Source organism: Esox lucius, chromosome 13 (assembly GCF_011004845.1).
Source record: "Esox lucius isolate fEsoLuc1 chromosome 13, fEsoLuc1.pri, whole genome shotgun sequence".
Taxonomy (NCBI): domain Eukaryota; kingdom Metazoa; phylum Chordata; class Actinopteri; order Esociformes; family Esocidae; genus Esox; species Esox lucius.
The window spans coordinates 14,229,673-14,247,081 of NC_047581.1; the positions used below are offsets into that span (position 1 = coordinate 14,229,673).

Below are 17,409 nucleotides of genomic sequence, written 5' to 3' on the forward strand. Positions count from 1 at the left end.
ACATTTAATTTGTTAATCATAAATGATTTGCGGTCCAGAAAAGGGTAATGATTAAAACATTTATACAGTAAGTCATTATAATGGCTAAATAAGTAAAATTCAGATTCAGATGTTAAAGAATTGGCCTGGGAGTTATGTTTTACCTTCCCTCCGAACTATTTTATTACCTACTGCGGACCGGATGGAATTGCCTCGCAGGCCGGATTTAGCCCATGGGCCTTAGTTTGCCCACCCCTGGTTTAGAGGCACCCACCTCCAAGAAGGAAAACAATTTAGTGTTTATTTATTTCAGATATATTTTGAATAAATAAAATATGAGTTGTGAACACAGATTTATGGTATCAATACAGTATATCTAGATTCAGCTAGAGGCAGAGTTTTGATTGGTGTATTTCCCAATTTTTACTCAGTAAAAGTTAAGACCCCAATAAACCCACCAACCCTCAAAAGCCAAGGGCTGTGTATTGCATTGGACTGGAGCCAAGCCTTTCAATTAGTTGGTGTTCTATTCTTGAGTTGGAATCAATGTTAGCAGGATTTGCTAGCAAGAACCCTGACTTGCTGACATATTACTTGTCAATTAAAAACATGAATTGTAGGACTGTGGTGGCAAATATGTATAGGTAGGCCTTTTCTGAATTTGCTGTTGACCTAACATTATACAAGCAAATCCTGTAAACATAGATTTTTCCTCAACTGAACAATCTGATCTACAAAAGACAACATGACCACAAGACACACTTCGGTAACGAAAACAGAGTTTTATTTGAGTATACAGCCTACATGAAATTAGTTGGATCACTATTCAGTTCTGAGACACTTCAAATTCATTGAGAAAGTGACATGGGACAATTTCAAGAAGTAAAAACAGTAGCTTTGGTTAAATAACAGCCTACCATAATTTGGAGTAGACAAATGATTAAATGAATGTTTAAGTAAAATATATGAACAAAGGCCCTGGGTGTAAATCCCTGAACAAAATAGAGGCCTGATAAAGTTACAGTAACGCAACCATTAAACGATAGATAAGACTACAAGTCCAGAAAAACCTAACTGGTGTACAGTAGATGCTGCATACTCTCAAACCAACATCAACAGGTGATCCAGTAGTCACTGAACGAGATCTGAAGGTTCAGACCAGGACGCCTAGTCTATAAACAGAAGGTTACTTTGCTGGTCTCCCCAGTGTAAAAGACATTGCATTGATATTTTGGCATAGATAGGCCAATTCCTTGAAAGTGTCATTTGGATAGAATCAAGATATAATATGTATGTAAAATGTCTCATTAAAACCTTGCCAGTTGCACAGTGCTGTTTGTATTTCAGGTCTTAGACATTTGCAGTATTTCTAAATCTCATACAAACATTTTGAAATCAATGCACAGTAACTTCACAGTAGAAAAAAAGTATCTGTTATGAAATGTCTTAGAGGAGTTCTTTTAATGAGTGGTTATAAAAATATTAACTGATAAGCGCAATGTAGTATATGGAAATACCACAATACTCTCACAGTTAAATAAAACTGTTATTTTTAATCATGGCATGCACTTTTACACTGCATGAGCCCATCCTGAACAGAAGGCAACAGTGAACCAGTCAACCTCCAGATTCATCTCTAATGGACAGAGTGGGCTTTGGATAAGGTGACAAACTAACAATATTAAAAAATCTACCCATTTGTTGTAATATGTAACTTCTATTTTCCAAACATTAGGGGGACTCAATATTGTTGTAAATTAATATTTCTCAAATTTGATAGAGCCTCTTTCTGGACAATGCAACAATGACATAATCCTATCATCTGTTACCATTAACTCGGACAGCAACATAGAAGCTAATGTCAGCAAGCCCTTTGCTGTAGCAGTTGAAAAAGGCCTCAGCTGATAAAAAAAATAAAATAACTGGTCACCTGCTCCCTGCTCTAATAACACGACACATTTCAAAATGGTTTCCAAGAGACACACTCAGCCAGTGAGAAGAAGCCTCCAACTCTCCTCCAGGTATGTCATGTGTTCTTACAGTGTTCAGAAAGCATTCACCCTGACTACGAAAGCGAAGAAAACTAATAGGGCTCAAGGTCACATGCCATTCTGAGCATCACATACAGAGAACAGGCCTAGACCTGATCTGAATATCCAATAAGAGGATGCTGGAATCTGTCACAACGACAACCTGAACCACACACACACACACCTCTTAAAACAACTCACACACTCAATCTGATTTGCACACACTACCTGAGCGACACAGACACTTCCCAGATGAACGCTTGTGTGCCACAGACACACACACACACACACACACAAACAAACAATCAAACATCTCCAGGTATAGACATCCCCTTCCTAACTGAAGAGCTTCACAAAGCAGCCCTGGCAGTAGGGCTTGTCGTTCTGCTCCTTGAAGGTGCCCTTGTTCAGCTGCTTGAGGCAGAAGGCGCAGACGAAGTGCTCGGGGTGGAACTTCTTGGCCATGGCCGTGATGCAGCGGCCGGTGATGGGCTTCTGGCAGCCGGAGCAGAGGGAGCCGCGCCGCTCGTGGTAATGGACCTCACAGTAGGGCTGGCCGTCGTGCTCGAAGAAACTCCCGTTGACAAACGGAGTGAAGCACTCCTACAGAGGACAGTGATGAGTCAATACACGGGACAGGACGAAAGACGCGGACGTGAACGCGGGGGATAGGCTGAATACAGACCCTGCAGACGAAGCACTCTGGATGCCAAAGAGAGTTCAGCGCTGATATGTAGTTCTCCAGGATGGCTCGGGCACACCCGCCACATTTTGGCGCAAACATGTCAAAGTAGTCCTTCCTACAGTACGCCTTCCCGTCCTTCTCGTGGAAGCCTCCAGGAGACAAATACAGATCGTTAGTTGCGAACCTCACCATATAAACGGCATCGTCACCAATGAGCTCTGACAATGGGTCCCGCTCACCTTCCGGGCCGAAGAAGGACCCACACTGAGCACAGAAGAAGTGTTCCGGGTGCCAGGTTCTGTCCAGCGCCGTCACAACTTTCTGTAGACATAAACAGAATAGTTACTCCCCACTAGCCAATTCACCGGGACAGCGCGCTGTGTCGTTGTAGTGCCAGTTGTTCTGGTAGTGGGTGTCCTTACGTCCAGGATGGGCCCGTTGCAGTAGTGGCAGCGTGGGGAGAACAGGTTGTGGTAGTCCTTCTCACAGTAGGGGGCTCCATCGCGCTCAAAGAAGTTCCTGGAGCCGATCTCTTCCTGACAGTGGGTACACACAAAGTGTTCCGGGTGCCAGGTGCGTCCCATGGCCGTGACCACCTGAGGGACGGGGAGGGGGGAGGGGGGACGGGGGGGGGGGGGGGGTCGGTTCATTCACCATGCCTGGACAATGCAAACCTTAAACCCAACACGGCTTCAGCTGGAACGAGAGCGTGGTTTTGGACGGGCCACCGGAGCCTGAGTGCCTCACCTGTCCCACGATGGGTTTACAGCAGGCCCCGCAAACTCCCTTGGCCACGGTCTGAACTCCCAGTTTATGGAGATCAGACTGCAGGCTGCCCAGCATGTTGTCCAGCTTGTTGACCTGGGTTGGGGGGCCTCCAGGACCACCTTTCCCCTGAGCCATGATCTGTCAAAACATGGGAGGGTTTGAAGGCAGGAAAGACCCCCAACACACACACACACACACACACACACAACTAAAGTTTGGATTTACTAAACGGAAACAGAGAGAGGAAAGGGTTTCCATCAAAATCAGAAATAGGAAGGTAGAGGTAGATCCATGCCTGCATTGGAGGGAATACTGGGTTGTATTCGGTTTGACAGCCAACAGACACCAGGACTTTGGGAGGAGGTGGAGGGGTTGGTTTATGCTGCACCGGTGGAGGCGCTGGGGCTGGGGGAGCGGGAGGAGGGGGCTCGCGCTTGGGGGCAGGGGGCTGTTGCACTGGGAGAGGCGGGGGAGGGATGTATTTTTGGTGTGGAGGGAGTTGAGGAGGGGGACATGGGGGTGGCGTCGGAGGTAGGGGAGCATGGGTCTGCATCACACATGGGAGTCTCCTGGGCTCTTCTGCTACAGGAGGGTGACGAGGGGGAGGGGAAATCACCCTCCTCTGAGGTACAGGGGACTCTGGGGGAATAATGATCTGAGGAGAAGAGAGAAGGAGAAAGACAGGGACAGCCACAGAGAGAAGAGGAGGGGAAACAGAAAGAATGGTCAAAATCCCTGGGAAACGGTGACTGGGACAGTGTGACCATGCTGTGATCGCATCCAGGCCAACCTTGTCCACTTCCTTCGTGGCCCCATCGCCACGGAAACGCTGCGGCTTGGACATGACGATGACGCCCTCTGTAAGCCAATCATCCGGCTGCTTCCGCCGGCGGTCAGTCAGTCGGCCAATCCCCAGCTTCCCCTGCAGCTCCTCTATGAGGCGGTCCTGGGAGCTGCTCTTATTGACGATGATGGGGCCCACCCTCCCCCTCCGCGGGTGACCATCTCGGTACATGGGGTGGACGTTGGGGGTCTCCTTGGTGCGCCTGATCACGGACTTAAGCTAGAACGAGAGGGAGCATGAGGAGTCCATGGTGATCCGGTTGGAGAACCGCAGGCCGGGGACTGGTTCAGTTCAGAGAAAGCGGTCCATTCAGACGAGGCGCCATTCCGGTTAGCTCAAAGCGGAGTGCCCTCAAGGGGATGTAGTAACGGTGGGTAAAGGACATGGCCAGAGGGCTTTGTCAGTGAGCTCTGTCACACTATCACGCTGTCTAACATGCACAGGGCCCGCCCCCACCATCCAGACCATCACACAGGCCCCGCCCCCACCTCCCAGACCATCACACAGGCCCCGCCCCCACCTCCCAGACCATCACACAGGCCCCGCCCCCACCTCCCAGACCATCACCCAGGTCCCGCCCCCACCTCCCAGACCATCACCCAGGTCCCGCCCCCACCTCCCAGACCATCACACAGTCCCCATACGCTACCTGACCCGTTAGCAGATCACGGCTATACAAGACAGGGGGAGTCATGCCACACTAGTGCAACAAGTGAGGTTGTATTAGGATACGGTCACAAATCAAATAGTTTGGTTTTAACAAGACATGCCAACAAAGTGGACAAAGCTAGGCGGTCAGTCATTCTGCCACTGCAGCCAACATCCAGTGTTGAGTTCAATGACAGTATTTTTACAGCTTCTCAAACGGGTGTGTTGGTATCAAACTGCCTGCTTTCTGAGATGACAGGTGGTGTTACACTACGGAACGACTAACTCGCCCCCCAGTGTTTGTGTGTGACGGAGCAGAACAGTGCAATGGTGCCGGCTGTCCCGTACATGCCCAGACGCGGAGACCCTGTCCATGGCAGCGGGCTGCAGGAGAGGCAGGTCCAGGGCGCCGTCCGGAGTCCCGGGGCACGATAAGCCATCCAGGGACTCGTCCATCCAGCTGGCCTCGGTCATGGGGGTCAAGCTCCCGTCCGTGTATGGCCTTTCTGTGTAAGGAGTCATGCTACCATCCAGTCCGTCCTGGAGACACATGTTCAGCTCCACATCGGCCCAGTCCATCAGCTCCCTGTGCCCGTCGGTGTGTCCGCTCATCACGGACCCGTCCCGGGTACTGGTCCCATCCTGGAGACTCCGGGTGGTGTCTGGCTGCAGGTCTCTTCTGTCTAAAGGCATGATGGGCTGCTCATACACCTGCCGAACCACCTCCACCTTCAGCTGCCCTGCCTCCGGAGGAGTGCTGCTGTCCTCCACCTTGGTGAAACTCATGGCCAGCAGCTTGTCCAGGGCTTCGTCCAGGGATGGTTCAGCCGCAGCCACCGGCTCCTGCACCCTTCTGGAGATCTTGGGGCTGGTGAGAGCTGGGGGCGTGGGGGCTTTAAGAGACCGGATAAGTGATGGCGAAGAGGCTTTAGAAGAAGTGAGAGGGGGAGTAGGGCCCTTAGTGACAGAAGCAGGTGGAGCTGAATGGCTCTTGGAGACAGGAACGTGGCTCTTGGTAGTCATTGGAGTGGAGAAACTTCCATTTATGTGAGTCAGGGGACTGGGGCTCTTGGTAACAGCAGGACTTGAACCAAGCTCTAGAGCGGGACTAGGGTTGTGGTCCAGGTCGGTGGTGGCTGAGTTCAGTGATGGTTTAGCAGCATTGGGTGAAGGGTCATAGTTGTTGAGTAGTACTGGAGACTTCTGACCAGAGGTCAGCATGGAAGCTTTTGGTTCCAGGTCACCCTCTACAAATGACAGAGTGTCCTGAGCAGGTCCAGTTACTGTGGGAGGGCTTGGTACTGAGGGTTGTGGAGGGGAAAGTGCACGACCACCTTCCTCTTCTATGTGCAGCTCCCAAGCAGGTAGAGCAAAGAGAGGGGAGTCACAGGAGGTTTGAGGAGGAAGGAGTGGAGGGGAGGCTGCTGCAGCCGGGGAGGAGGGGCTACGTGAAGGAGGATGGACCGCCAGAGTGCTGCTGGGGGAGGTTTCTGCCTGATCAACACTGGGGTCAAAGTTCATAGACCCCAAGGAGCCGAGAACAGGCTAGAGGACAGGGACAGGAGAGGACAGGGACAGGAAAGGACAGGGAGAAGATATTAAAGAGAAATGATCAGATTCAGAAACATCTGATACAGAATTGAAGGAGGTCTAATAAAGACTTTTCATGAGGTAATGTGAGGATGAGATCACTCAGACACACGGGCACAGACCTTGAAGTCAGACAGGGAGGCCATGAGCTCGTCAAGTTCCCGCGTGGCACAGGAAGCTGAGATCCTGGCCTGCTGCTGAGAGGAAGAGTCCAGCTCACTGTGAAGGACTGACATGCTAGGGCTGAAGAATACAACAGACAGAGTAACAATGACCTCCTGTGACAAGTCTTTATATCACAGCACACAATCAGATAGAGAACCAGTACATTATTAACACTCCTTGTACCCTATGACTCAAACTAACGACAACTTTGTCTACCTACGGCTCCTGAACCAGAACACCTTTCAACTCCTCACCTGGGAGTGGGTACGGAACCCTCCAGCTCGTCCAGCAGGCTCTCCACAGTGGGCCGGCCCTCATCCACCGGCCCATCCCGCCTGAGTCTCTCCTGAGGGGGAGAGCTCACCGTGATGTCAGGGGGACCCCCGTTCTCCTGCACATAGTGGGTAATGCTACAGGACGGCAGGGGCGGGGCTGTTTCCTCTGTAGGGGGAGAAGACACTGGTCGGTCTCAATGAAACCCTCACAAGGTCACTGCGCGGATGACGTAATATAAGAACTAAGACCTGGTGAGGAATTACAGTGGACGTGTGTGTGTTTGCGGGCCGGACCTGTGGTGGGGAAGGAGGGGGAGTTCTGCTGGACCGCATTGAGCTCCAGGAGCAGCCTGTCCAACTCCGACAGGTTACTGCCCAGGGCCGAGCTCATGGTAGCCACGGACGAGTCAGTCTTCTGCTTGTTCGGGAAACTGACAGGGAGGCAGAGACAACGCGTGTCAGTTGTGTTTGAGCGTCCTGGTGGTCTTCCGGTGAAGCGTGTGGCTTTGGCCCTCCAGCCTACCTGTAGACGTGGTCCTCTTCAGTGCCGGAGGGGCTGCTGCAGTCACCAGACCAAGAGTCTTTTGGAGCAGAGCCCAGAGACTACGGAGAAACGGACAAACCTTCCTCAGTTTGGTCCGTTAAAGGGAATTTCAACAAACGAGAGGCAGAGGTGTAAGACCGGGATGCGACAAACCTGTTGGGAGGAGTTGTGGGAGCCTAGGACAGTGCCATTCAGAGCCTCGGCCGAGGGAGGCGGCGGCACCGGGGGAGAGGCTGACACATCCTGGTAGGAGTTCCCTCCAGTGGGGAAGGAGTAGGGGGTCTCCTCGGACAGGAACACGGGACGCTTGGAGATGTGAGACGTTGTGGATTCCAGGTCTGCCAACAACGCGTCTGAGGAGGACAGAGAGGTCGCCATGGTTACATACACATACAATGTCATGGTGTTGGCCTGCGGAGCGGCAGATGGAGATTCCCCGTCCTACCTCCAGGCCCTGCTCCAAACCTACACCTCCTGGATTCGTTCTGGTCTTGTTATATTCAATCAATATGGAATCATTCGAAGTGATCAAACACAATATAGATTTTAGATTTTCAACATCGCCCAGCTCTAACAGACAGACGGAAAAAGCGCAAACCCCAACTGTATCACTGTATTCTAAAAATGTGCTTTAGAGGCCCAAGGAAGGGCACACGTTTAGGCATTATTATAAAAAATAACTGACTCTGGATCAGTCATTCACAGAAGAACACCAGCAGGGTCAGATGCAACACAGCTTTTCACAGGCTCAGATTCATCTACGCTCATCGAAAGACACATTTCGGGGGAAGTTACCCTACAGCGTCTATCCTCTAACATGTATTCATCCATCCTCTGGGTATTTGTGCAACAGAAGTTAAAATTGCTACCCCTTCCGCCAAGCTGGCAATACTCCCTGTGTGTGAAGGGACTACACCTTTTACACCCGGCTTAAAAGGCTCCAACACCGGAGTCTACTGGGAAAGAGAGCGTGTGTAAACCGACGATGCCAATGTGTATGAGTCAGTCTCTCATTTCAACCTGTCACCCAGCCTCCTCACTCCAAACAAGGCCTGCCCAGCCAGGCACTTCCACAGTAGTCCTGCTCCAGAACCTGGAACCAAGGTCAGGTCCTGTCACCATCACAGCTCCAAACAGAAACACAAAGCCAGAGTCGTTCCTTCCGTGGCCTCGTAAACACACCCACTTGAGACACCTGACTTTCTCTGTCCGTCAATCTTTTTCTCTGGGCCTGACAAACATGTCGTCGCTGTCGCCGACTGTTCTGTCCGTTTGTTTCTCCGAACTGAAAACGACACCTCTTAACCTGCTGCGCTTGTTGAAAAGCTTTCTGTCAGTGGCAGAATCAGTCCCATAAAACAGACAGCCTGCCACGGTCTCCTCGTGGTCTATGGAGTGCTACAACTTTAGCATCGTCTGTAACACCACAAAGAAATAGACCCTTACATCACCCACTGCATTCATCTATCCACAGTCAGTCAAGAATAGCCTGTTAGACTCACCCGGTTACTAAATGGTGGCTTAGGGACTCTGTATAGTCTACTTTATGTAGCCCACCAGAACCAAATGATGTCATAAGACCAGTTTATCCGAATCATAAGATTCTTTAAGTAAATGTCTCAAAATCAGCTCCAGTGGATTAAGTGCCAAACATGAAAATATAAATGGTTTCAATTTAGCCTGATAAACAAACCATCAAAGACCACAACTCCAAAGTTGCTTCAAGAACACGTTCCACATACAGGTTCTACTTAAGACAGCAGTTCAAAAGTCCACCTTGGCTCAAAAACAAAACCTACTATATAAAACTAAAATAGAAGCTAAAAATCAACCATGCAATAAAACTAGCATGACAATAAGGTTAAACGAATTTACAGTAAAGTATTACATCACACTGAACAAAATGGCCTTCAGTGAACTCACAATGTCCCACCTCCCAGATCCTGTAGCGTAGTGTCTTGGGGAATAAGAGCCAACACAGATGGAGACAAGCTAGAATCCTGTCTGTTGAGGGTGTGGTTTGGTGGCAGGAGGGACCCAGAACCAACCAGACACTGGATATTAACCCCTACAATGTTTCTTATTCCAATCCTAACCCCAAACCCCCCCCCCCCCCTCCTTAATTCACCAGAGAACTTCCTCTTTCTCATAAACCCTACTTCTATATTTACGAAGGCCTCCAGAAAAAGTGTACTCCTGCATAACAAACTAGTGGTTTTAGTTCACAAAGAAAAGTTACATACAAAATTGTCATCAACTACGCCATTTTGTTTAACTGAAACAATATTTTAGGTGTTCACACAAAGCCATATATGGTTATCTGAATACGTGTTCCAACTGATCTGTGGAACCCTGGCCTTCACTTAATTCTTTAAAGTTCTATACCACCACTTCCTCCCACAATCTTTCCCTAACACTTCATTCAGACCGCATGAACAACCCAACCAGTAGCTAGTAAAACCCACATGGGAGCAAAAACTATTTACAGCTATAAGACCAGGAAGTCTGAGCAAACGTGCTGAAATATAACTAGCAGCTTAAAATAAGCTGCACCTGGTGCTGACATACTGTCTTACTGAAGTTTACTTCATAACTCCTACAGTAAAAATGTTTAATAAAAATCACTGAAACATCCCCATCCAGTCATATACTTCTGAATAGCTCACTCTAAAATTGAGTGCTTTCCTTATCATAAATCATGGTAAATGTTTTTACTGAACCAAATGCAGTATTGTTCGCTAGGTATGATCGTCAGCACACAGAAGGACTTCATGACCTTACTGCTCACAGAGGAGGAAAGCCTTCCCAGGTGTCTCTACCTATGATTAGAATGGAAGACAAGTCCTTCAAATCTATTACCTGACTGGGATCTGTCTGGTTTATTCCTTCCCTGACTGGGATCTGTCTGGTCTATTCCTTCCCTGACTGAGAATGAGATTGCCCCCTGCTGCTAATACATCTGTGGTCCTGATCAGTCAGAGATTTCAGTCCAAATCTGATTAAGGGTTTCAATCAAGCCTTTAATGGATATTTGGGTAATGTATGGACTACCCAAGGGTATGGACTGGGTGTAATCCCATACAGTAAATGCTGTTAACAATTATCCACCCTTTATCCATCCAATTGTAAACTGCCTGCCCAAATGCACGTTCCCCTTCATTACCTGGGCCACACCACTTTACTGTAGTGATGGTGTCTTACAGATAACCGCTACACTAAACCTGTCTGTAGGGCTTTATGCCAAGGCTACATTCACATTCATCTTTTCTGTTGTGTACTGATGGAATTAATTGGCACAATACATTCATTCAGTTGTGGTGATTTTGGCCCTCCTGTAGGAGGAAGCATTGAGTCTGATACAAGGACGGACTGTTCAAGGGCTGCAGCCGGAGTTCGCTCAGGGGGGAGTTTGTGGCATTAACAGTGCAAACAAATACTGTAAGCCAAGTATCAGACTAATCTTTCCATTGTGGTCAGAAGATGGCTAAAGTCCAATCAATTTCAGAGGAAAGTCTGGACTGCTTGAGCAATAACTGTAGATTTCTTTTAATGGGAAACATTTATTCTGTCATTTGGATTTTGAAGCAGGGCGTAATGCCATAGATATTAGGTAATTGGATTGTTTATTACAGCCGCAGTTACCAAAGTAGATGAGCATCCATTCCTGCTGTGTGTTATGTGTTGACAGAATATTCAAGGCCAACAGCCTTGTGTGAACCATTCATACTGTCTGTGTATTCTGCCCCTCTGGGCGGTGAGTACATCAACATACTGTCTGTGTGTTCTGCCCTTCCGGGTGGTGAGTACATGAACATACTGTCTGTGTGTTCTGCCCTTCCGGGTGCTGAGTACATGAACATACTGTCTGTGTGTTCTGCCCTTCCGGGTGGTGAGTACATGAACATACTGTCTGTGTGTTCTGCCCTTCTGGGTGGTGAGTACATGAACATACTGTCTGTGTGTTCTGCCCTTCCGGGTGGTGAGTACATGAACATACTGTCTGTGTGTTCTGCCCTTCCGGGTGGTGAGTACATGAACATACTGTCTGTGTGTTCTGCCCTTCCGGGTGGTGAGTACATGAACATACTGTCTGTGTGTTCTGCCCTTCCGGGTGGTGAGTACATGAACATACTGTCTGTGTGTTCTGCCCTTCCGGGTGGTGAGTACATGAACATACTGTCTGTGTGTTCTGCCCTTCCGGGTGGTGAGTACATGAACATACTGTCTGTGTGTTCTGCCCTTCCGGGTGGTGAGTACATGAACATACTGTCTGTGTGTTCTGCCCTTCCGGGTGGTGAGTACATGAACATACTGTCTGTGTGTTCTGCCCTTCCGGGTGGTGAGTACATGAACATACTGTCTGTGTGTTCTGCCCTTCCGGGTGGTGAGTACATGAACATACTGTCTGTGTGTTCTGCCCTTCCGGGTGGTGAGTACATGAACATACTGTCTGTGTATTCTGCCCTTCCGGGCGGCGAGTACATGAACATACTGTCTGTGTATTCTGCCCTTCTGGGCGCTGGGTACATGAACATACTGTCTGTGTATTCTGTCCTTCTGGGCGCTGGGTACATGAACATACTGTCTGTGTATTCTGCCCTTCTGGGGCTGGGTACATGAACATACTTGCCTGTGTCCACTGCCCCCCTCCTCCTGCCCCTACCAAAGCCAGCCGTCTTTATCTGATGGGCGGGAAGGTGCATGGGGAATTCCACGCATTCCACTGTCCGCCTCAGAGGGAGAATACATCCAGTGTACAAGAGAGGCAGAGGACAGAGGGAGGCACGGGATGGACAGCAGTTAGAAAATAAAATACTACGCTATAATTAGATAACAGGGCCAGATCATCAAAGTACAAAATAATTCAAATTCCAGGATAAGAGATTGCAATTTGTGAGACCTATGGGAGGCCACCAGGCAGGCAGGCAGGCAGGATAAATCTCTCTTATTAAAATATTAGACAGTGATGAGCCACCAGTGTCTGCATCTCACCTTTTTATAGCCGGGGGGCAGAGAGCAAGAAACACAACCCCATCAAGCCCACCCAACATGATATTTATACCATTCAGGGTAGACAGGGGCCAGAGAGAGGAGAAAGGAGAGATGCCATAGAGGAGAATAGCAGGGAGGACTGCAGCAGAGTGAACAGTGAGTGTTAAGAACATAGAGAAGTGACACAGTCACAGAGAGATTCAGCAAGAAGAGTGAACAGTGAGTGTTAAGAACATAGAGAAGTGACACAGTCACAGAGAGATTCAGCAAGAAGAGTGAACAGTGAGTGTTAAGAACATAGAGAAGTGACACAGTCACAGAGAGATTCAGCAAGAAGAGTGAACAGTGAGTGTTAAGAACATAGCATAGTAGTGACAGTGACAAAGAGAGAGAAGGGAGTTCAGTGAATGCAGGAACACAGAGTAGCAGTGACACAGCGACAGACAGAGAGAGCCATCTTGGTGGTATAGGGAAAGACAGAAGGATCTACAAGCAAGATGGGGTCAATGCCTTCAAAATAAACCATCCCTAAAAATACCCGCCCAAGCAGCCCCATATTGGAAAGATGACACTCGAAGAGAGCTTAGGACCAAAATAAAAGCACTTCCCCACCAGCCAGTGAATCAGACGACGGGGCAAAAACTAAAAGATTATTCTGACGTGCAGTCCAACACAGACATTCAGTCCAATGGATGTGGGTGTGAGTGGGTTTGTCTGTTGGTGCGTTGTGGGGGAGGAGGTGTTAAAACCTCAAGGAGAGGTCTTGTTTCTCTTCTCCACATCTAGCTAGGCCAACATAAGAAACCAGCCTCCCTCCAGAAACAGCCAGCAGTCTTTCATGCTCTGTGGCCCAGTAGAGTTGTCCACAAAGCCACAGACACACTGAGCCCTTTGAACAACATGCCCTGGGGAGTCCCAGCCCCAGTAACGTGGAAAGAATCCAGCAGGAACTCGGATTCCAGCTCTATTACCCGTCAGGAAAATAATCAGCACTGTTCTCAGAGCCAAGAAACATGGCCAGAGAGCATGGGGAAACGGAGAGAGGAAACAGTTTGGGAACTGAAAGTGCACGTGCGTGTGAGTGATGAGACAGTGTGTGATTGATTCAAAGGTCAAGGAATACTTCCATGACAGCAGTGGCTGGGCCCGAGTCCCCCTGCTGGGGTTCCTGATGCAGATTCTGCTTATTGTTTTCTCCGCTGTTTCCTCAGGATGTGAGGCAGGGTTAGGCGATGAGGTCAACCCTACAGCTCCCTGGACTGAGAACAGGATGGGTGTGGAGTGATCACAGTGAAAAGCAGAACTGGACGCTCCTATTAGTTCAGGAGACAAGCCCACTCTAAAGTGCATATGTAGCAAATTATTTAGCTGCGCAAACAACAATTTTATTTGGGAGTACTGCGCACATTGTGGAAGTGTTTATACAGGCTGTTCTGGTGCTACAAAATGTTATGTGACGACACTCCTAACAATTGTTGAAGCTGGTACTTGGACAACCAGTGCTACCAATGAAAAACCTTCCTTCAGAGCCCTTAACCCACTTAAGTCTCTGACCAATTGTATTTCTCAACTCCCAGGTCCGCTTTCCTCCAGTCTCTCTCACGGTTTAAAAAAAGAAATCGAAAGGTTTCTGAGAAGCTGTGAGGAGAAGAAACGTGGAGGGAAAAGAGCCTGTACAAAACAGAATTGTACATCTGCACTAGTTCATCAGGAAAATAATATTTACCTGGATGAATCCTAAAAATCTTTCTTATATTTTGTAAAAATCTAAAAAATGATGTTAAATAAGAATTAGGTAGGTTGTGCAACAGGAAAAAAGAATGAACTAACCCAGAGTTCCTTGTTTTACAGTGAGAAACAATTCTTATTTCTACATATTTTTCAAGATATATGTTAGTGCTTTAATGAAATACTTACTGTGACATTGTACATTTCATGATATACAATCAAATTAGTGCTTGGTAATGGAGTCCCAGCCAGTTGGCTTCTGGCTGTAAAAGGACTGCTGACATGCAAAAAGAGTCCCTAAAAAGTCTATACTATGTCAGGTATGTGTCGATTTGTGCTCCATTTCATCAAAAACATTTGCTTTGAAACTAAGAATATCATAGACAACTCACTCGTGATATTGACTCTACTGAAGAATCATGACATTTGATAATAATTCTACTAGATAGATAATGCATATACACACAACATATTACCCATAAAGCCCAAAACTGAAGGTTTAAATCAGAAGAAAGTTTGGCACTAGTTGATATACAATATTTAATCATAAAAATGGAGATACTCCCAAGAAACGTCTGGTTTTGGAGTTACATACCTATGTGCAAAACAGCCTATTGCTTTTGTATCAAGCTCACCATTGTTTTTTCTACAATGACATAGTCAATCCTCCAGCCTTTTGAAATTCAGATAGAACACATTACCATTTATGTTGACTGTCAGTTCTACGTATTTTCTCAGCACCAAAAGTGTGAATCTCACATGCTGCTGAGAAATTCACACTAAGACGAGTGGTGACGTCGCACCAACACATCAAACACCACCAGTATGTCACATGTGGTTGGAGTCACATCTGGGAGGGCTCAGCTTAGCTGCAACATCAGCATGCGTAGCGGGCCTGGCCCCCAACTGTTTAAAGAGATGCGGGAGACAAGTCTGACTCACAGGAGCATGAAACATGTACATGCATCCTTTAACCTAGGATTACTCACATGTTGTACGTTTCAAGTACACTGGACCAAGTCTACAGAAACAGGGTCACAAGGTTACATAGCAATAGGTCATGGCAAGGATTCCCCCAAAGCCCAGGGAGCTGGGTTGAACTAGACATGTGCAGTAGTACTGAATGAGGGAACTTGTTTACAAAGAGCCTTTTCGTTACAGGGTCAGCAGGAGGAGCGGGAGGAGCGGGGGGTGAGTAGTGACCCGGGGAGGAGTCGGTCCAGGACCCGGACAAACAGTGATGTTACACATTCCACAGCAGCCTCTCCCACTCCCTCAGGCCTGGATTCCCCAGACTTACTGAGACGGCAGGCTGCCTCCCAGTTAACAATCAGTCCTTTCACTGGCCCAGAGCAGCTTTAGCATCTCATGCGCCCTGGAGGTATTCTCAGATCAAACCAAGCTCAATGTCCCCTCAACACTCTACTTAAACAATCCAAAAACACATCTCTCTGACTCACACGTTATTTCGAGGCAATCTTGAAGTGCTCAAAATAGGCAGAATAAAAAAAGCTTGTTTCAACTTCTTTATCTGGGGGAAAAAATGTAGCTTTGCATATTGATTAGGTCAGCTAAGAAACTCTCTCACATCAAGAGGAATAAGAATCACGGGAGAGACATGCCTTTGTTGCTCTGTAAGGAAATTAGAGCAATTACACTTGTTTAATAATGCAATTTCCAGTCCGGGCAGTTTTAGTGAACTGATCACCAGATTAAATCTGAACAAACAAAATTAGAAGTTCTAAATGTAGTGCTAGAGTTTAAGGGGAACTGTAACGGCTAACTGTTTTATTGTCACAGACTAAAGGATAAATGGTGGCATGGGAAGAGAAAGTAATTATGTACTACAATACCCATTAGCCAGCAGGATCAGCCAAGGCTTGGTGCTTGACATTAACTGATGAACGTAACTGTGGAATATGATCTGTGGGTGCAAGTATGAACAGTGCAGGTTGGGGTATTGTATGGCTCTGCTATTTGAGGTATGCCGGTCCTTGGGGTATCTCTCTGAATAAAAAAAAATTGTTGTAGTCTTTTGAAGACCCATATTAGTCCAGGTCGCTACTAATGTAATGTCTGAGAACGTACTCAAAACATGACTAGGCCTTGAGCAGGGGTCACAACAGCCATAAATAAAACATATGGTACACTTGCTCCTGCGACGGCTGCTGCTGCTGCTACTACTACTACTACTACTACTACTACTACTACTACTACTACTACTACTACTACGAGAATTGAGAAAACCAAATCTACTAGGCACTCACCCATTAACATATATTTATATACACTTCGAGCATTTGGTAGTTTCCATCTTGCCTGTCTACAAGACAACCAATACAATAATTTGCCACACAATGCATTACAATAGAATTGGAGATTACACTTTTAAAGGGGCAGACATTCACATTTATGTATTTCTTTTCTTCTCGCATTTAGTTACTTGACACTGAACTCCGTGGTATGGAGTTGTAAAAACACATCCACAACCTTTTCGGCCTATGAAGACCAAGTCAAATGTGGGTGGAACCGTTCTTGGTTTCATATAAACAATATAGACAGGATTCAGACTAAGTATAGTTTGAAATAAAGCAACGACTTCACTCAAACGACTTGACTATTGTCACTGTTCCGTTTAAAGGCACATCGAAATGTGGGAAACACGGGATTCGATGAAGTTATAAACCTATAGTTCACACGTTTCTCGAGGTTAAATATATTAACAAAAATCTCATTGTCTATTATCTCAACATCTTCAAGTAATCATCGCAACATCGACAGAGGTTACAAGAACATACATCTCTCGTATCACCCATACTTTCCGCTATTCAGATTTAAAAAGTATAATAAGACGGGGAAAAAACGTACCTAAGTCGTCCATACTTCCAGAGTTGGCTTCACCGGGTAAACTTTGCTCCTGTTAGTGTTGAACTACTTTTCGGTGCCCGTGAGTTCTTGGGAAAATACTGGGGTGAAGTTGCGAATGCTTCGCCAAGAACAGTACACGACTGCGCAGCGATGTGCACGTGTAGTACCTCACAAGCACGCGAATGTATATACACAGCGACATGAAAAAGAACATAGAGCTTGGTTGAACCGCGGCCTCTACCGGCTGATAACAGAATTGATACAAAGTAGCCTACATTTTACGTATTTTATGA

At 47.3% G+C, this 17,409-nt stretch overlaps 1 protein-coding gene across 6 annotated transcripts; it reads right to left on the reverse strand.

Moving 5' to 3' along the window:
• Nucleotides 1-746: 746 nt before the first annotated feature.
• pxnb (paxillin b) lies at nucleotides 747-17,279 on the reverse strand. 6 transcript variants are annotated; one of them, XM_010876310.4, is made up of 14 exons: nucleotides 17,117-17,279; nucleotides 7,682-7,881; nucleotides 7,508-7,587; nucleotides 7,279-7,415; nucleotides 6,964-7,150; nucleotides 6,667-6,787; nucleotides 5,303-6,499; nucleotides 4,253-4,525; nucleotides 3,758-4,117; nucleotides 3,442-3,600; nucleotides 3,117-3,290; nucleotides 2,934-3,015; nucleotides 2,695-2,843; nucleotides 747-2,612 (listed from the first exon to the last, which is right to left on the reverse strand). In XM_010876310.4, exons 1-14 carry the CDS (start codon nucleotides 17,127-17,129, stop codon nucleotides 2,346-2,348), a joined length of 3,399 nt encoding a protein of 1,132 aa, XP_010874612.2. In that variant the 5' UTR covers nucleotides 17,130-17,279; the 3' UTR covers nucleotides 747-2,345. The 6 variants fall into 6 exon arrangements, with proteins under 6 accessions (XP_010874612.2, XP_028980611.2, XP_028980612.2 ...); XM_029124778.2 differs by lacking the exon at nucleotides 17,117-17,279 and adding an exon at nucleotides 12,159-12,297; XM_029124779.2 differs by lacking the exons at nucleotides 3,758-4,117; nucleotides 17,117-17,279 and adding an exon at nucleotides 12,159-12,290.
• Nucleotides 17,280-17,409: the final 130 nt, after the last annotated feature.

Coding starts and splice junctions, on each gene's coding strand:
- pxnb (XM_029124778.2), bottom strand. CDS start 12,231: ATGCACCTTCCCGCCCATCAGATAAAGACGGCTGGCTTTGGTAGGGGC. Junction 7,588..7,681: donor CCCACAACTCCTCCCAACAG/GTTTGTCGCATC, acceptor GTTTCTCCGTAG/TCTCTGGGCTCTGCTCCAAA. Junction 2,613..2,694: donor CAGAGTGCTTCGTCTGCAGG/GTCTGTATTCAG, acceptor TGTCCTCTGTAG/GAGTGCTTCACTCCGTTTGT.